This window comes from Mesitornis unicolor, unplaced genomic scaffold (assembly GCF_000695765.1).
Source record: "Mesitornis unicolor isolate BGI_N332 unplaced genomic scaffold, ASM69576v1 scaffold45690, whole genome shotgun sequence".
Classification (NCBI taxonomy): domain Eukaryota; kingdom Metazoa; phylum Chordata; class Aves; order Mesitornithiformes; family Mesitornithidae; genus Mesitornis; species Mesitornis unicolor.
Genome location: NW_010158500.1, coordinates 8,413 through 28,070, shown reverse-complemented (window position 1 = coordinate 28,070; position 19,658 = coordinate 8,413). Strand labels below are relative to the sequence as shown.

Sequence of the window (19,658 nt, the reverse complement as noted above, 5' to 3'; positions counted from 1 at the left end):
GCAGGAATTGGTTACACTTGAAAATAAGCAGTGTCTCCATTTGCATTAAAGCAGTCCGGGCCTCATGCCCCACCTTGGAGCCCCCCTCCTGGCACAGGAGGTGCTGTGAGACACAAGCATGTGGCCCGTTCACCACATGGACAGCAAACACAACTGCAGCTGGAGATGTGCGGACCCCTTCCGGGCCAGCCCTGGGTCTCTCCCTGGAGCATGGGGTTTGATTCTAATCCCACCTGATACGGAGACACAAACTGGAAGGTGTCCAGTGGCAGCCTTTGGTAATGTGTGAGCCCTCGCTTAAGCCGTCAGGACAGCGACTTGCATAAATGTGAGCCAATTACGCCTGTGACCGTTCTGGTTGCGGGCTGTGCGCTTAAAGCAGCGAGCACTTGGGTTGTTCGTGTGGGTGTTCTTCTGCGAGGCCTCGAGATGACAAATTGCTGAAGTATTCAGGCTTCAGAAATGAGACACTTGTGGCGATGCAATGGGAGAACAGCAGCAGGAGTAAACACAGCTGGCTCTCCTGCTCTTGGGGGGTATTAGCATGGGTCCCCAAAAATGGCTGGGATTCTGGTTTTGGTCACATAAAATTGTTAGGGCAGAGCACTGGAAGCTGTGTGGCATGAAACGGTCCTGGCTTCCAGGTGTGCGCTGTTCAGTTACACAAAGGTTTTGTTTTTCTGCTTTGAGAGCTTACAAACACCCATGTTTTAGCAAGGCCAAACAAATTCTCTCTAAAATCATGGGCAGCAGGTGCAGTGCATGGTGGTGACTGGCATGGAGTCTATTGTCTCTCCTACTTCTCTGTTTATGCCAGTCTGTAACTCTTTTTGCTCGTTATGCTTATCACATAGCTTTTAATAGTTACAGAATGTGCTTGAATTATGTTTGAAATTCAAATTTCACACAAACAGAGGCTTGTTCTTGAAACGAGTGTTTGTGTCTGAGTAGCGGGGGGGAGGGGGCTGTTAGTATTTCTTACGTAGCGTGTGCACTCACCATATTTTTTCCATTACAGCAGGAGTCAAAGGAAGAGAGTGGATTGCAGAAGAAGAGAACAAAACAGCAGCTGGATAGGACGAAGTTTGCTGCGAAAAGGAAAATCGCACGTAGGTCTCGAGTGTGGGGCTGGGGAAGGAGACTGGTGTTGAGCAGCTTCTGCTGTTTGTATTGGAGATTATTTCCTGTGCAGAAAGGCTGCCACGTGGCTGGGGATGCGCAGCTCTCAGAGAAGACCCTTCTCAGGGGTAAAATTTGCCTTTCTGAACAGGCAGACTGTCACTTGTTTGCTCCCCAGGCGGTGCGTGCGCAGACTGGTGCGCTTCCAAAATAAGCGTGCGAGGGTGTTGGTACCTCACTGGGTTTCAAAACTGGCTGAAGCCCATCTGAAAGCACTGTCAGTCACAAACTGCTTTCCTGTTCGGGCCCCGCTGCTGCTGTCTTTCCCTGAAGCCTCATGGTGCTCTGACCCGGCAGTCGCAGCTCAGGAACGATCTGAGCTGCAGCTGACAGTTCCCTGAAATCATCGACTCGGAGCGCGGGGGCAGATGGAGGAGCCAGCAACGTTGGGCATCATAAGGAAGGGTGTTAAGAACAAGAGATGGGGTTTACGTCATTTTGCTGTTATATAAAGCGTTGGTGCACCCACATCAACAGTGCTGCGTGCAGCTCTGGTCTCCACATCTCAAGGACGCGTTGGTACAGCCGGAGAAGGGCGACCCAAGCCATGAAGGGGATGGAGCAGCTGCCTTATGAGGAGAAAGCCCAGGGTTCCTGTTAGGAGAGGAGCGTGGGATCTGAGTTTGTGTCAGGAAGGCAGTGGCTCAGCTGAGCACAGCACTGGTTGTTTACCCGCAGCCAGTGTGCAGTTGGTGGAAATAAGTTTAAAAGGAGTGAAGGGAAGCGATGCTTCACACAGCATGGAGTGAACTCCTGGAGGGTTTTGTCACAGGAGGTTGTGGCGGGGTCAGTAGCAGCAGCTCTAATAAGGGATTAAATGCATTCATGGACAATAGATCTATAAACTGATGCTAAAGGGAATGAGCTGGGATGTTCCCACTGATATTCTGCAAACGGGATTTCTGAACGCTGCGGGTGTGCAGGCAGAAGGGACCACTAAGCACGGCCTTGTACACCCTGTAGAGCACTACTCATTGCAGTAGCCGGGCAGGTGAGCTTTGCCCCAGCTCCTGTTCTTGTGCTCCGCAAGGCGGCCGTCCCGCTAGCGTGTTAAATTCAGAACATTTTAAAATGGGAGCGTTGAGGTCTCCTGCAAAACCCAAAGCAATCACTGAACAAAATGGAGCATGCCGGTGCTCCACAAGGAGCAGCAGTTGGGCTTGTCGGTCCTCAAAGGGTTTGTGTGAAGTAAATTGTTTTTAATAGAGGCCTAAGGCCATAGCATGAACCAGCCTGGCTCTTTGTGGGAGCTGAAACCCACTGTGTGTGTCCTGTGTCGAACAAGTAAGATAGCAGAGTCAGAGAGGGAAGATGAGTTCTTTCTTTCTCCCTTTTCTCCCAAAAGAAACGGAACACAAACTGAAAGCTGAACCCCCCTTGGAGAAGCTGTTAAAATGTGACCAAACATATGGTGCTGAGAACAGGGAGCTGCTCAAGTTGGATGTCCTCGTTGCATCGTTGAGCGCGCCGGGTTTTAGGAGCTGTGCTGTGACAAAGGTGTTCGGAGTGCTCCAGAAAATCTGTGTGAGGCAGGGCCGGTTCTCTAGCCCTTGTCTAGTGGAGGGGTTTTGCTGCATTTGTAGATACTGAAATCCTTGGTAGGAGTTTTCTGAGGCCAAAAGCTGCCTTTGTTTTTCAGCGTGCACATCCGTCTCCTCGAGGTGCAGGCAGTTGGGGTGCCTGGCACCACCTGGTCGGAGAGCGGTCGCTTGTTTAAGCGCATGTGATGGGGGACTGTTTTCTCATTTATGGGAAGCCGTAATTAGACTTTTGGTGTCTGCTTTTAGGCGAATTAAGATTTGAAGTAGTAATTATTTTTCTCAGTGTCTTTAAATAAATTCTTTCAATTGTGAGGCAGATTGGTCTTTTGTAAAGACTCGGTGCTCCTGGGTAGAGCAAGTTCTTTTTCCTCAAGACTGGAAATACTCAGATATTTGCAGGCTCTCGTTATAAAGCGTATCCTCCCATTTTTGCTTTGTTGTGGTTTTATTCATTTTAACCTAAAGCCATAACTAAAATATATCTGTGACGTTTCATCCTGACAGGATAAATGGAAATACAAAACCTAAAGAAGTCTCTCTCTCTTTTTCTGGGGGAAGTCAATGCTTTAAAGCCCACTTGAATGTTTTTAACTGTAATTGCACTTTGGATATGTCGAAATACTGAGATCCTGCATTTCCATTATTTTTGAGTAGATCTCTTATTAGGAAGTGTTAGAACTACAACTAGTGGGGTTTTGCATCTAATTCACTTTGCAAGTGTCAAAATGGAACATAAATCGCTTAGCAAATTGCCATATTAGCATTTAAAAAGGCTCTGAAATGGTTTAATTTGTTTAGGGCTGCAGTGTCTTAAAAACAGTGTCTCACTGACCCCTCCTTCCCATCTGTGGGTTTCTTGGATGCCTCGGTCCCCGGAGAGACGCTGGAATCTCACGCTGTGTTGGGATGGACGTGTGGTGAGGGGGTTCTGGAGACGCAGAATTCACAGCTGGAGGTGCCGGTGCGTGGGCTGTGAACGCAGAGGGGTCCTTCCTCCCTCCCGAAGGCTGCGGGAACCCTCCCTGCGCCCTGGCACGGTCCAGGAGCGCGGCTCACCTCCGCTGCACGCCCTGTGCTGGCCCCAGAGGTCTGTTTGCACGCACTGGTCGGGGGCTAAATTGACGCTCGGGATTTCTAATCATCGTGAATTGTGACCGGTGCAATCAACATCAAGTTTGGTCCAGTGCGGTGCTGAGCGGCAATCGGATGTGAAGCTCAGCAATGCTGGAGCTGTTGGCTCCAGACTGCTCAGCCTAAAGCAGGTCAGGTCTCCGGGAAGGCACTAGCGGGGCTGCTCTTTGCTCTCCCCACTGTAATGCCAGGTGGATTTAAACTCGAGATTTCCCCATCTCTGGAGCACCTACTCAACTGGAACAAGCACCGAGTGCATTTTGTTTGTCGCTGGTTTCTTTGCCAGAGGCAGCATTTGTCTGGCACATTCCCTGTCCCCAGAGGGGAAATCGCTGTGCCAGGGAGGGAGAAGAAAACAAAATGTACAGTAGTAACTCGCCAAAAAATGTTTCTTTTTATTAAGCTTCATGGATGTTGATAGCCTGAACTGGTGAATGCTCAGGCCCCCGCTTTAATTGAAGCACATGGAGAGTTCTGTGTTGCGGGGCACGTGCGCCGCTTTTCTTGCACATGTCAGAGTCTTCAGGATCTGGCCTGACTGCTGTGATGGTTTGGGCAGCAAAACAAATCGGGACCCGCTTACTGAGTGCTTGGGAGGTGTTTGGTGTTGTGGAAACACTGCTGCGTATCACTGCTGTTCCTGGGGATGGGAGCCTTCTTCATCCTCTGGGCTGCCTCCTGCTTCCCAGTAAAGGATGCATTTGGTTTCCTTTCCCCGGTCCCTCCTGGCTGTAACATCACGGAGTGACTTTGTCCAAGGACAAAAGATCCCCATGAGCCCTGAGTGCGCTGCAGCCTGCCTTCACTTCAACCTTCTCCTTTATTTTTGAAGAAATTAAAAAAGGAAACCCAACCTAAACCCAATTGCTGATTTAGTAGGGCACAGAAAGGAATCTATGGCTGGTAATCAGAACGGTCCAAAAATGCATCAAATCCTGCTCGGGAGGGGGAAGCCCTTGCAGGCTGCTGTCAGGAGCGGGCTGGGGAGGGCAGAGCAGAGCCTGCTGCTGCGTGGATGCTCCTCCGCGTGCTCGTGCCGTGATGCACAGGGTGAGCCCAGGCTGCTGTGAGGGCGGCCGCGCTGCTGCGTTTTGGTGGCAGCTGGCGGGAGGAGAACGGGTTAGAAAATGGGAGCTTCCCGTCTTTATCTGGGAAGCATGTCTCCAAACTGGCCGTGGTGAAGGCGTGTTTTGTGCTTGGGCGGCCTTCTTGTTCACGTCGTGTCTCTTGGAGCCCTTCGAGCCCATCAGGGAGCCAGGCTTTTGGTTCATGCATGAGATGGCGCGTGCCGGATTCTGCCTGAAGGAGGGAGCGGGTTTTGAAGGAAATCTGTCAATTTGTTTTGAGTGAGAAGACGTATTTTTCAGCTCCTGAGAGTGCTGTTGAGTTGTTTTCCAAGCTGCGTTCTGCGGGCATTGTGTATTTTTAAGCATAGAGAAAGTGCTGGATTGAATCAGAGTAACCAAGTGTATTCCAAAGTAACTCACTGCTTTGTTTCTAAATAGCCGGTCTGGGCTTCTGGTTTGCTCCGAGTGAGGAATATTTCGGGAAGACATTTTCTGCTGAAATAGCAGTTACAACTGTAAGAAACCTGTTTCCCATGCATGACTGACTTAGTGATGCAGTGGAGGGGTGATGAGAGGAGAAAGGGGATGTATGCATCTGAAAGATCCTCCATAACAGCACCGAGCAAGTAACGTTATCCTCCACAGAGCTTTCCATCTGTGGCGTGGGGTGAACAACGTGAGCTCTTTTGCTCCTGGGTAGGTCTCCTGCGGTATTGCGGGTATCTGCGTGTCAGAAGGCAGCGAGATGTGCTGTTGGGGTAGTAAAAAAGTGTATTAAAGAAGAGGTGTTCTCTATCCTGCCTTGCTTCTGAGCCTATCTGCTACAAAAATGGGCACACTTTGGAAATCTGGCCTTTTTCTCTCTCCTTGGACACGCATTCTGCAGCTGTAGAGTATCTCGTTTGATGATGGCAAAAAAGATGTCCCATCTCCTGTGTACCCAGGGAGTCAGAGTTTAGGTTGCCGTACAAACCCTAACTGAAGTTCCTGGCTTGGGTCACTTCTTTCATTTAGTGTTGCCTGCTCTGGTTTTGTGACACCTTTCAGGAAAACTGAGGTTTTAAACGTTTCACTCTGTGTTCCTGCTGGGGAGGTGGGGCCCTTGGACATCTCTCCTGACGTGCTGGATGTGGGTTGGGTGTTTACACGCACCTGCAGCTGCGAGTTGACATTTTCTTTCTTTCTCCTGCTGTAGAGATGACTGAAGAGGAACAGTTTGCACTGGCCCTGAAAATGAGTGAGCAAGAAGCCAGACAAGTGAACTCTCAGGAAGAGGAAGAGGAGGAGCTCTTGAGGAAGGCCATTGCTGAGAGCCTTAGCGTAAGTGCCCTTCTGTGAAGAGGCTTACTAGGGTTCTTCAGCAGCATTGCTTTCTGTGCGTGCTTTGCCATGCTGCACAAGGAGAGCCTTGCTATTTCCAGTGCAGGCTGGAACTACAGCAGTCCAGAGTGGTGTTTTTGTCCCATTCCTAGTGAGAGGAGTAGGAGGTCTCACCTCAGCTGTCCCCTACTGTTTTGGGGTACACAGTTCTGATCTGAGGGGAAGCCATTCTGCAGTCTGGGTGACAACTGCCTGTTTTCTGGGGAGGCTCTTGCTCTGCCGATAGAGAACGTGCCTCTTGAAGGATCAACCTTTTGTTTTCCAGAGCTGTCAGCCTTTGGACTCCTCTGACGAAACCCCTCAGTTGTCTGCAGAAGTGCTGGGCGTGCGAGACCAAAGCCAGCCCGCTGAGAAAGGAGGCTGTGAGATCCTGGGAGGTCTGGCGGTTTGCCCTGACACCCCTAGCTCCGAGGGCAGCTCCCACTCACACAGCGCCAGAGCTGATGGGAACAGACAGATGGATGTCGCCCGGAGCCCCCTGGTAGTGTTGAAGAGGTTAAGCCAGGAAATCGTTGAAAGCTCACTAGTATCCAGCATAATCGTGTCTCCGGGGAAGGGCCAGCCTGTGACAAGGTCAAGTGAAGAGCCTTCCTCATCAGTAAAAAGTGATTCTAGTAACATTTTACCCAACACTCTCGGAGAGGACCTCGTCTCTTTGAGTCCCACCTTTGGCAGGGTGTCTTCAGGCTCCTGGCGACTGACACCTCGGAGACTGTTCACAAGCCCCTCCAGCTCTTCTGAAGCCATGGGCCACGAACCAAAAGAGCAGCTCCTGCCCTGCATTGGCCATTCAGGGGGAGAAGCTGGTGCTGGGACCTCAGCCACGCTCTGTAAGAGCTGGACCGGGGAATGGCGTGGCAGCCCCAGCGGCAGTGGTGGAGGAGCAGGTACCAAACACACCTCGCAGCCTGGGCACGCCGCCCAGGTCTCTGTATCCACAGAGCAAGCAGAGCAGAATGAGGTGCCCGACAGTACCCCTGAGCTCTGCATGCTGGATGTGGCGGAGGAGAAGCACAAGCAGGAGGAGGCAGCGAGAGACACAGTGCACTATTACTGGGGCATCCCCTTCTGCCCCAAAGGGGTGGATCCCAACCAGTACACCAAAGTCATCTTGTGTCAGCTGGAGGTTTACCAGAAGAGCCTGAAGCAGGCTCAGAGGCAGCTATTACATAAGAAGGAGTTTGGTAACCCAGTGGTGCCCAGTTCTTCCTTGAGCCAAAATGAGCTTGGGAAGGGAGAGCAGATGAGCAGGGAGAATGGGGTTGCTGATGAGACAGAAGATGGAGACACAGATGGGCAGAAGGAGTCTGAGAGCATCACCTGGCTCCTCCCTTCAAAGAGGAGGGAGGCAGAGAGTCCAGGGCACAGCATGGAGGAAGAGAAAAACTCCACTTCTGATGATGAGCCAACCACCAGCTACTGCCAGGTAAGAGCTTCGTCACTGAGCAAAGGCTGAGCGGTCCTGCTCTTATGTCCATTTGAGAGTTCAGTCCCTTCTGCAAAGCCAGCACTGCTGTTTAATGCTCCTCTTAAAGTTAGGGACTTCCTCCCCTAGCCGTACTGCTTTCTGTGAAAGGGAGAGGAGAAGCGTACAGGCTGACACACCACTCAAATGGTGGGGGCCATCGTGTAGCCTGGCAGTTGTCCATTAATGGACCACTGAGATAAAGACTTGCATTTGACGTGTCCTTCTCACAAGGGTGCAGCCTGGCAGCGAGCACAGAGATGGCGCTGACCTCGCCAGCTCTTGCAAACCAGTTTAGAAACCCTTGGCCATGTGGGGAGCTCCACGTTTTCCTCCGCAGACAGAAATGTGGCTCTTGTCCTTGTGCCTCAGCCTCTCCTTTTTGCACCTGCGTGCTCATCCGCACCCGTTCGTGCGAGTGGTCCTGTGGTTGTGGCCAGGAGAGGCTCTGCACGCTCGCAGGCGTCTTCTGCCGTCCCCGGGGTGATCTGTCACCACGGCGGTGCTGTTGTCCTTGTTCTGGTGGTTGGACACCTCCTCTCCTTTGCTTGTTGGGTCTGATAGACACTAGGTGTCAGCCTCTGTCTCCGTCAGGGCTCTCTTGCTGGAGCGGAAGGCAGCTTTCTGTCACTGCTAAGTTTAAACAGATTGCTAGTCAGATGAAGTATTTATTACTGCTGTATTTTAGGTTTGTGTCAGCCTTTTCCAACCCTCATTTTTCATAATGACTTCACTCCCGGATCATTGTATAACTTTATCTTCTCTATGACTGAAGCCTCGGCTCTGTTGTTCCTGTTTTCAAGTGTATTTGATCATTTACCCTGGTGTTAGAAAGATACTTAACTTGTTTTGTGATATTTATATTCTGTCTTGTAATATTGAACACTTAGGAAAAACGTCATGTCTGCATTTTCTGCTTGCAGAAAAAGTGCAGAGCAGCCTGTGCTAAAATGTGACTTTCCGTGACAGTGCTCTGGCTTGGATTTAGCAGATACGGATTTAAACAAGCCTTAGAGGTGACCTGCAGAGGAGGGAAACCGACCTGTGCCCTTTTCAATTTCTTTAGGATAAATACAAAAGACCTGAAAGGTTCTTGAGGCAAACTGCTTTTGTTCCTTTGGAAATGGAGGTGTCATTAATATCTGGAAGGTTGGGGTGACTGCAGGTCTGTGGAGGTGTGCGCTATAGCCCTTGGAAGGCTACAGCAGCTGGGAAGGGCCTGAACTTTTCATCAATATTGAAAATTGTGAGGGGTTTTTTATTATTATCTGTTTAATGGTAATACCTAATTAATTCTTGGGCAGAAAAGAGGTTTTAGTGGTGCTGAGTGGGACCTTGTAATGTGCTCATCCTGAGCTCTCTCAAAGAGCCATAACGTGCATGTAGGTGTAGACCTTCTGATATTTTTTAGGTGAAAAAATAAGGGAGGGGGAGCAGACTTTTAAAATTCCAACCCTAGCCCCAAATTTGCAGTCTTTTATTTACTTGAGAGAAAATAATTTCTAAATGCCCTTTCATCTGCCTTATCGCTCCCAGCTGGAGAGGCTGCTCCCTTCTCTCGCCTCTCTGTGCAGCTGCGCAGCGAGGCCAGCTCGGATGATTTACTTGCGAGATCGATATGTTTGATGCTTGCTTGTGCCTCGTCTCCATTTCTTCCCTTCTATCAAATACGATTGCCCCGGCGGGGACAGAGCAGCCGTGTCCCTGCTGTGCTGCATCTCTTGGAGACCACTGCTGCCCGCGCTCCCCCAGCGCCACCGCGGCTGCTTTGCTGCTGGGGACGGCGGGCGATTTTAGGCTGCGCCAGGGCTCGAAACCACCCGTGAGGACTCAGAGCTTTGAGAAAGCCTCGTGCCTTGCGTTGTGGCAGTGAAATGAAGGTGCAAACGCTGTGTTTGAGGGATCCTGCGTGGAAACCCTCACCTGCAGCGGGCAGGGACCTTCCAGTGGCCAACTGCTGCTGTGCCACCCGCAGCCATGGGTGTTTGCACACAGCAAATCCTGGTTGTCAGGAGATCTCGCAGCCTGTGAACCTGCACTAACCAACTTCAGGGCTAATAGAATCAATTCCTTCATAGGCTTTCGAATAAGGTTAGGGGCTTCATGGGCTCTAAAAGACACAGTGGGAAAAGGGCCAATTCTGGAGATTTAGTCTGATGACCTGAATTAGTGCTGTACCTTATCACGTATGTACTTGGAGAAACAAAAACGTGTCCCAGTGTTCTTGACCAGGGCAGAGGAATTAAGATATGCATGCTTCAGGAAAAAGAGAAATAAAAATAAAGTAGGAGGAGTGGTATTTTATGGTAATGACGAGTTGGGCTGTGAAAAACTAAAGAACAGCGTAGATAAAACAGAATATTTGGGGGCTGGAGTCACTTTAGGGAGATCTGGCACTGTTTTGGGGCTTGCTGGGCTGTCTGGGAGTGGAGCCGATCAAAGTTGAAACCTATGGTGGCAATGAAACTTGGAGAGTTTAATAGACTTGAGGAAGGGGGAGGAAAAACCCCTTGGATTTCTTTGAGAAGCAGCATGAGAAATAGTGGGCCTGACAGCAAGGACTGCTAATAAACTGTTGTAATTCCACCTGATTAGAGAATGGCGAGTGTAACGTGTGCGCTGAAGAAGAAGAAAGGGATCTGGGTAATGACTGACATGTTAGCCTGACCTCGGCAGTGCATAAGGCTTTTGAACAAATTTTAAAGGAAAGAATAAGTGGAGTCATAGAGCTAAATGAAAAATGGGATAAAATGTGCACAGATTTGCCAGCTGTAGATTGTGCAGGTTAATCTGTTCCCTCTCTTTGATGGGACAGCTGATTTCCCAGTCAAGAAAAATGCAACAGTCCTTATCTATATGAAATTTCAGAAAAGTACTTCTCGTAGTCAAACATCAGCTGTACCAGTGTATCAGGTCATCCCTGCTCAGACAAATAGATTTTAAACTGGAGTAGGTGAGGGCTGCTGGGGGCTGGGGGGAGTGCAAGGGGACACTGAAAACCTTGGGTAGTTTAGCTCAGCACAAATGGAGGTGGAGGAGAGCTATGGTCACTGCCTACAGGTACGTCAGGACGGGTGCTAGGACAGGCAGAGGGTAAGGATGATGGACAAGGTTGGCACGAGTGGATGGGCTTGGACTGTCCAGGAATGTACCAGGGCAGCAAAAAGCACGGCCAGACGTTACTGCAGGGAGCTGCTGAATCGCCTTACCAAAGGAGCAGTGGAGGACAAAGGCTCAGGACAATTACTGAGCCATTTCCAGAACAGATACATAACAGGTTGGGTGCAATACCATGGGCAGAACCTGGTGACCAGCAGACCCCGGGTAGCTGTGTACGCTGTTTTATGTAACATCAGGATTCTCCTTTTCAGGCCTCCCAGGTGCTGCCCGCAGAGGACGCGTGTGAAGGCGGGGAACCCATGCAGATTGCTCAGAGGTGAGGAGGGTGACCAGACCATGGGGCCCATGGGCTCGCTCTGCTGACCTAGGCTGCTCTTCTCTTCCCGGAGCATTTTGGGGCACAATCTCACTGGAACTCACTGCAGGGCAAGCTGCAGAGGTTGTGTGCAGTTGCTGCTGTGTGGTATCCCTGGAAATACGGGGCCTTGGAGCAGTGTGAGGGAGAGATGGGACAAAACTGAGGCGAAGAGATCAGTTACCCTTGTTACTTTATAAGACGTGCAAGCTGCATCCCAGTACAAGTGCAGGGACTCGATCCTTGGCCTCTGGAGCTGACGTGGCACAGTGCAGCGAAGCTGTGGGGATGGGTAGGTGAGCTGAAGGTGAGTTATAGCCGTGTCGTCACGCGGTCGGTCTGGGAAGGCGCACAGGCAGCACGGTGGAGGCTTCACTGGATTTCTGTGTGTATTTTTATGATCTTGCCTTGCTGCCGAAGAGGAAAGAAGGGAGGAGGAAGCCAGACGGCACTGCCTATCAGCCAAAGATAGAGTGCAGTGCTCCAGAAAAGCCACTTCAGCAGATGACAGGTGTGGGACAAGTCACCATGATTTTCCTCAGATTTAAGCCTCCTCCTCTTTTCCTTTTTTTTTCCCCTTCTCCTTCCTGTGGGATGCAATTTTGCAGCAAAGGCTCTGGGAGAAGAAGGGCAAATGGGAGAGGATTCAAGGAGTGAGTTACAAGAGAGGGCAGATAATGTCATGTTTTTAATTTGCTGGGTTTTATAATTTAAACCTGCTTTGGAACAAAACTGCCAACTTTCCTCTGATCTAACAGCATTTGGCCTGAGCAGTTAATATCAATATGCAGAGTATGAAAATCCCTCTTGCTTGCACCTTTCTAACAAGCTTAAAGCTCGCCTTGGGGAGCAGCGGCTGCTGTGGCTGCCGAGTCTGTGACAGCCGAGGTCTGAGCTGCTGTGCTGGCGCAGGAGGCACCGAGGTGCGCGCTCTGCAGCGCTGGCCTCCTGCCTGCTTAAAGCAGAAGAGTCCAGGGCTGATTATGAGAAGAGAGGGGGCTCTTCCCTTTGGTGCAGCCGATGGGGTCAGTTTGGGACATTCCCCAAGCCGCCCAAGAGTTTCTGGCTGCCCGCCTCGGGGCCGGGACGCACCTGGGCGCTGCGTCCCCTCCTTGAGCAGCTGGCCCATCTGCAGCAAGGCAAGAAATGGCTGCGGTCCTGGCAGCTTTGTGCACATTAAGTGTTGCCATCTGGCTCCCGGTAGCTTGCCAAGTGCCGTCCTCTCTCGGGTAAGGCGCAGGGACCCCGGCCGGTGGCCTCAGCAGGGCTTAACAGGAAAACGTGGCTCTGAGCTGTCTGGGGGCAGCGAAGCATTTTTAGGAAGCGGCTGCTTTGCTTTCTGCGGGCCGCTCCGCCTGATTGTTTTACGCTTTGCGTGGAGCACGGTAGATTGGGGTTTTAATAAATGATTATAGGCTTTGTTACTGGGAGATAGTTGGTGTAGCAAGAAATGTGGTTTGACTTCAAATTGATTAGCCCATTTTATAAATGTCATAGCAAGTTGTTTTGTGTGAGCTCTTTTGAAGTGAGCCCTGATGTTAGACACAGAGTAAAACACGCTCAGCCTGGATTCATAACAAATGCTTCGAGATGCTTTATTTAGAGAGAAAAGCCACTTGTGATTTCCTATCAGAATTTTGTTATTTATCATAAATCAGCAGTGGCTGTTTTCTCCTCTCTGAGGCCTGTGGTTGAGCTTAATAAATCTTCTATTTGTCAGTGTGGGGATTCATGTTTTTAAAGTGTGTTCTTGCATACTTGATCAGACTAATCAGAAAGCCACGCAAAGCACACAGTGTGTCAGCATGGGTGCCAGACTTACTCAGCAATGCCTGCCTGTTTCGGAAAGGCACTGCGCAGTGTAGGGGGAGGCAACAAGAGGAGGAATACGGAGGTCAGAGTGAGAGGAGCAGTACCCGGTGCTGCTCAGAGGAACCGCTGCGCTAACACTGTTAGGACTTTGCTGCAGGGAAGCTTTGCCTTGTGTTGCATCCGTGCTGCTTCTGGCTGCCACGTGCAGAGATGAGGCAGTAAATCAGCAGTGTGAGGAGGAGAGGGCGATGCAGGATAGAGCAAGTCTGTGTCTCTCTGAGGAGCCTTTCCCTGGACAAAAGGAAGCGCAGTGCTGGTACCTGCACAACTCCCACATCTAAGAGTGGAAAGGTTCAAGAGAGTCCCACGGTTGTCAGCAGGTGTTTTTGCTCCTGTCGCGTAAGACAGTGACCCTTCGTGCCTTTTTGTCTGGGGCTTCTAGGAGAATGAGTGTTCACTTCAGGGTTTTGCTTAGGACAACATTTCATACCCAGATTTTGCTGCTATCCTGGTAATTTCTGGCTATCAGATATTGACCACTTGGAAGTTATGGCAGCGTCTGCTGTTCTGAACTGCGTGAGGCAAGCGGGTGTGTGCTGTCACGCCTACAGCATTGGAGATTTATATTCTATTTATGTTTTGAACAGTGTTTCCGTGTTGAACCCACTTGGCAGTAAAAGAAGCCCAGATGTTGCCACAGAAAACTCTGCTGAAGAAGAGATCTCTGTTTGCCCAGGTAAGAGGCACTTGAGAACATTCTGAAATTTGCACTTAAAGTTACGCACTCTTAAAATTCAGAGAAAATAAGAGAATTTTCAAGCTATTTGAACGAAACGAGATTTCTTTCCCAGCTGTGTTTGTCAGGGCTGAAATTATCCAGGTTAATTTGGTTTGATTCCCTGGCTTTGGATGCATTTCCTCCAAGCCAGTTCTGTGGCCAGAGATTGCTGGGACTTTCTGCTGAAGAGACACCAGGATGTAGGTCAGTGTGGAGGGTTCACTCAAAACAAGGTGGCAGGAGTGGTCTCTTCAATGCAATCAAGAATTATTCAGATTTTTCAGTGTCACGATACGTGTAAAGCAGGAGAGCTGAAATGATTTTTGTCTTATATTAAGCAAACATGTTTGGGACCAACAAGTTTGTCTTCCTTGGTCTCTTCTACAATGTTTGATTTTTCCAGTCCAGGGTTTTAAGTGAGAAAATGAGTGAAGAGACCACTCCTCTTTATGAGCAGCTGTAGAAAGAGAGAGGTCATGGTGGTGCTTGGAGACATATTTTGTTGCTAAGGAAGCCGTGGAGATCTAAAGAAGGTGCGACTGTGAGGCAGACCACGGGATGGGAGCTCTGTTTGTCTTGATGCAAGGGAGAGCTCTATTCTTGCTTTGTCGCTATCCCAGCAAGTGTCCCACACAATTTCCATGTGTCTAGTCTCACTCCCCATGAAGCGGCAAAGCTGCGGTGGCTTTGTCCTCACACCACCGTGCTGCGACTTTTAACCCCTCATCTGGCTGTGTTGTTGCACATTGTCTGATAACATTTGTGGTGAGTCTGAAAAATGTTTTGAAACTGTGAAATTGTTAAGAAATGCGCTGAATTACATCGACAAGTGAGGAGATAGTTTGGGGGCTGCAAACCTGTGCTGACGTGGAGTTGTTTTCCTGCAGAGACGCAGCCGAGTCCACTGGAAGCCATTGAGATGGAGAGAAAAGAGCTGTGCTCGGGCAGCAGAGATGCACCTATGCAGGTAAAAGAGCCTGAATTTGGGGAAGGGTCCCATATCCAGTGCTTGCCTTCTAGATGTTGGTTCGGCTGGGCTGTGCTAGTGTTGCCCCTTGGGTAGCTGTGAGCTTGGGCTTCTGCTGTTTGGGATCCTTACAATCAGTTCCCTCTTCAATTTTCTCCACTGCTTTGTAACTCCAGTCCCTTTTGGCTGGAGGCTGCATGCAGCTGCTTATGGAGCCTTTTCAGTCCTGTAGCCAGAGAGTTGTTATCAGTTCCAGCCTGGTCTTTTATACCACAGACTGCTGTGCTGGAGGGTGCCATCTGCGGATGGCAGCGCTGCTGCTTGCCCATGCTCAGAGGTGTAGTGCTATGGCGGTCAGCGATGCAGAAGGACCCCAGGAGCTGTGAGAGGAGTTGTAGTAACCCTCAGTCCCTTCTGTTCTGACGTGCTTTTCCATGTTACTGTCCTCTGACTTGGGTGTTTGTTCTCTGCCGACCATCTCCAAGAGGCTGAGAGGAGAGGTTCACCCAGAGACTGGGCTGGGATAAAGATGATGGTGAAGTGTTGAGGGTGGTGGTGGTTTGCAGTCCAAGCAGAGTGACCTGAGCCCAGAATCTTGATTTCTGTGCAGTAATAGCAATAGTAATCAGTGGCAGGGCCATACTCTTACCTCCCCGTGCAGATGTGCGCTGTTGTGCGTCTCCTTTCCCCGTGCTGTCACACCTGCGCAGCAATTGCTTTGCAGCTGTCGCTGCTCCGACATCTGACTTCAGTTCCTGCTTCTGATAAAACTCCCTTTGTCTATTAATTTAGAGAGCGATATCAAAGGGGTTGCCAAGTACTCCTCTGGCAGGGTACATGAATACAGAATCGTACAGCTCTTGACAAGAGGATTCATTTGTGGAAAGCTCATTCCGGGAGTCTGCAGCTTGTACAGTGTGTCTGCAGCTCCAGCGTTTCATTGTCACGGGCCTCTTAATAAACCATCTTCTGCTCTCGTGTGCCTTTCATTCTGCAGGTATCTCAAAGCAGTGCTCAGTCAATTAGAGACTGCAGCAGGGGGAAGCAGTGCTCCTGTGCTAAGCTGGGGAACCACAGCCACCGAAGCGTGTTCATGGCCCGTTTGGCTGTGGCCAGGATGCTGCCCTGTCCCTTGTGCTTTGCTGAGGGGTACCCCAGGTCTTGCACCTTCACCTGGATGGCACAAGGTGACCAGCACAGTTTTTGGGAGCGGTGCAGTGTGGTGTGGCTTCCTAGGGATTGCTCAACAGTGTCATCGCTGGCAGCAGGTACCGGTCTGGAGCCTGCAGCCCTCAGAAAGGCAGCAGGAGTAGCCACCATGTGCATTAGCAGTTAGTGTGAAGCCAGCATAGACTGCTGGGACTGGCTTCTTCCTAGCAGATGCTGAGCCAGGACACAGGAGTCTTGTTGAGCTCAGCCTCTAGCATTGCTCTTGGCTCGCTGTTGGCTGCAAGTACTATTTCTTGTAGGCAATTTCCTCTGCTAAAGAGGCAACAGCCTTTGCCTCTGACAGGGGTGATTGGTTCTGCACTTGAGGTTTTCCAGACTGTTATGGCAAGGTTATGTACAAACAGTTTTGGGACTGTGGTGTCTTTTGTTACAGAATGTTGCATTTCCATTTAAAATTAGTAATTTACCACTGAATGTAGGCGGGCAGGGTGTGCAGAATCGGTGATCTCCCAAGATTGCTTTGAAATGGCAGCTAGAAGGAGCAGCGCCTGCTGCTTTTCCCATCATATTTCTTACGTGTGTTGTCTGACTAAGATAATGCAGGTTTGATCTGATCATTCACATTTGACACATCTTGTTTTTTACGACTCCTCCGTGTGACGCCCCACAGCGAGGACTGTGGAAGATGTAGTGACACTGAGATGTGAGAGCAGGGTACGAACGCTAATGCTGTAAGTGCTGTACTTCTCCAGCTGAACGCAGGCTGCTGGAGCTCTTGTGGCAGCTCCTCTGCAGAAATCCAGGGCAGGGAGCCTCCCAGGAAATGAGAGCAATGTTCCTGGGGCTCGGTGCCATGGCCTTTCAGCCGATGTCTGGGAGAAATGCATTTTGTGAGTTGGATTCTTACTTTAAGGCCCAGTCCTGCAATTTTTTGCATAGCCCTTCTGAGTCAACAAAGCACCTTCCTTCCCTTTAGGACATAAAAATCAGGATCAGACCCTCATTTGGAAAAACAAGTAATAAACTGAGTAATACGAGAAAGCACTCCAGTGACACTGAGCATCTTGGCTGACCCCAATTAATGCTTCCCTGAAATTACACTGTTGGAGGGAAGCAGCCAGCAGTTTTGTTGCATATACATCACTGCTTAGCCCTAAGAGCAGAAAACTTTCATATATTATGTTCCTATAGGTTTCTTCTACATGGTTAATGTTTAAATAACTTTTTTGAGTCATTGCAGGGGGGAAAAGGTTCATTCTTAAATGTGGAGAGATCTTGTAGCAAGCCTGACAAGGCAGAGATGTAGTGATGAGTGAGATGGCAGCAGTCTGCTGTGCCTTGGGAACATCAGTAGCGCAGGGAGCAGGCTGGATCTCTGCAGGGGGGTAGCAGAGCACCTTTGCAGCTGTGTGGTCGGTGCATAGGAGAGTGTTGGTGAGTGGCAGTGGCACCTGGAGAACAAACATGGACTGTGACACTTTGCCCTGGTGAAAAGCCGCTGCGAGTAATTTTGTGTGACACGGATTTTGAAAAGTGTTGCCTCTCTCCTTGATCTGCGCCCCTCTGATGACTGCTCCAGCCACCTCCTCTGGAGAGGAGGAGCTTCCCGGTGATCTCTCAGGACCTAAGAGCACGGCAGCCTCCTTTCGTCCCAGAGGAAGCTGCATTCCCAGACAGTGTCGCCTGTGCAGCGTGGATCATGTCCAGAAACCGATGAGCACAAGTCAGGTGTTGAACTCTTGCTTTGCCCCATGAATTTTCCATCAGTTTCGCTTCTGAGCTTTCCTGATTAATGGAGGCTTTGCCATTTTTCCACAGCAGTACAGGTGATGTTTGCCTTAAATGGTGTGCACGGCTGTGCAGGGAGGTTTCACCGTGATTGAGTGGGACATGTTGCCTTTGGAAGAAGAATTGGTTATTACAGCTTCACAGTTTACTCTGCCACTGGAGTAATTTCTGACCAGTATGTGATGAAGGGAGAGTAAAACTTTCCAAGAAAAATTGAGTCTATGGGACTCAATTTGTGTGGCTCCCAGGCAGCAGGAAGCTCTGCACCTAGCAAAGAAAGAGAAAGCACAATTAACTGTCTGGCTAATTTTTTCCTCTTTCCTTAGGCTGGTGGAGATGAAGATGCTGGCAAGACTCTATCCAAGGGCAGTCCTACAGCTGCTGACCGTGTGTTGTGCCCGCTGTGTGACCAAGGCTTTCCAGCCACGGAGATCGAGCTGCACGCCATGTACTGCAATGGCGCTGTGGGAGAGGAGACTGGTGAGGACAGCGCAGGTCTGCTCCTTGTGTGTGTTTGCTCTTTGTGCTTGTCCCCTACTTGTGGTCAGGTGCTGCATTTTTGTCCCTCTTGGGATATTTGGTGCATGGCATGTGTGTAGGGAGGTTTGTTCACTCTGCCTTGTTCCATCTCCGAGCCAGCCAGGAGAGCGTTCTTGGAGACTCCGGTGTTTCCAGCTTGTCCTGCACAGAGACATCTTCTCTCTGATCGGCTTTGTAATTCATCATGTTATTAGTCCCTTGGAGACTGTATAAGCTGAATATTACCCCAGCTAGCCCTGGATGCTTCAAGCAGTTCTCATGAGACACATCTATTATGTGTTTTTTGAGGACCTGCAGAGGATCTGCCAGTGGTAGAAAATGGCAGGCTCCGGTGCTGCGGGTGAGCGTCCTTCAGGGCTCTTGAGACAGGAGAATGTTCCGTACCGCTCCAACACGGCCTGTGTTCTGCAGTGACTCTGACATTTGTATGTGCAAAAATGGCTTGTTCAGCTGCAAGAAATTGCAGAAAAGTTTCCCTCTTGTTCCTTTAAAATTGCCAAATGATAGCTATCGATCTGGGAGCTTGGATTTTTCTCCTTCATTTGAAGAGCGAGGCGTAGAAGCACGGTCAGACTGTCCATATTAATCCTCTTTGCAGTCTTCTCTATATCAGTTTTTCATAGCCAACCTTTGTAGAGCTTAAGTGAACAAATACACCGGTTGGTTATCAACATATTCAATAAGTTATGTTTTAGCAGCTGCTTGAAATGTAAAGTCTGTGTTAGCACAATGTCAGGTAATATCAAAGTAGTAGCTTGTAATAAGATTAACTTTTCAGGTTGTGAATATATAATTTTCTGTTACATACTGGGTTATTAAATGCAACCTAAATCTATGAAGTTTAGGCAATTTGAGCAAATCGGAGCTAGTACAAGAACTGTAACTTCTGCATTCCTCTAGCAGGAGGAAGTTTCACCATGTAATCTTAATGCAGAGTTGATGTAGTTTTAAAATACAAGGTCCCTGTTATACTAAATCTTTGGGGATGTGACACGAATCCCGTCAAGATAACAGGAGCCTGAGTAGCGGCTGCTGCTGCTTGGTGCTGAATTTTGGTGGGGAGTTGTCTCTGCAGGCACAAACCAGCTACTGATGCAAAGCGTTTGATTCAGGCAAATCACAAATTATCACAGTTCCTCTCCCATCTGCAGTGCTGACAAAGGCGTTATCCGCATGGCAAAAAGGAGCGGAATTTTTAGGATGCCTTTTAGCAGCAAAGGCTTTGGCCCTGTGGTAATGGTGTCCCTGGTGTGACTGGACTGTGAGTATATCCATTGATCCCAGGGAATCCTGACTGTGATCAGGAAAAGGCTTTGAATTCTTTGGCAGTGCGAGGGAATTTGTTCTTCCCTTTGGTGCTGGCGT

General features: G+C 49.7%; 1 protein-coding gene across 1 annotated transcript in view; it reads left to right on the top strand.

Annotated features, from left to right (window-relative positions):
* Window positions 1-19,658, top strand: part of UIMC1 (ubiquitin interaction motif containing 1) — a 34,392-nt gene that overhangs the window by 6,715 nt on the left and 8,019 nt on the right. Inside the window, exons 2-8 of the mRNA XM_010183636.1 lie at window positions 1,019-1,109; window positions 6,114-6,238; window positions 6,564-7,724; window positions 11,135-11,199; window positions 13,698-13,786; window positions 14,716-14,795; window positions 18,080-18,248. Coding sequence (XP_010181938.1) covers window positions 1,019-1,109; window positions 6,114-6,238; window positions 6,564-7,724; window positions 11,135-11,199; window positions 13,698-13,786; window positions 14,716-14,795; window positions 18,080-18,248 — 1,780 coding nt within the window. The remainder of the gene's footprint in view (window positions 1-1,018; window positions 1,110-6,113; window positions 6,239-6,563; window positions 7,725-11,134; window positions 11,200-13,697; window positions 13,787-14,715; window positions 14,796-18,079; window positions 18,249-19,658) is intronic.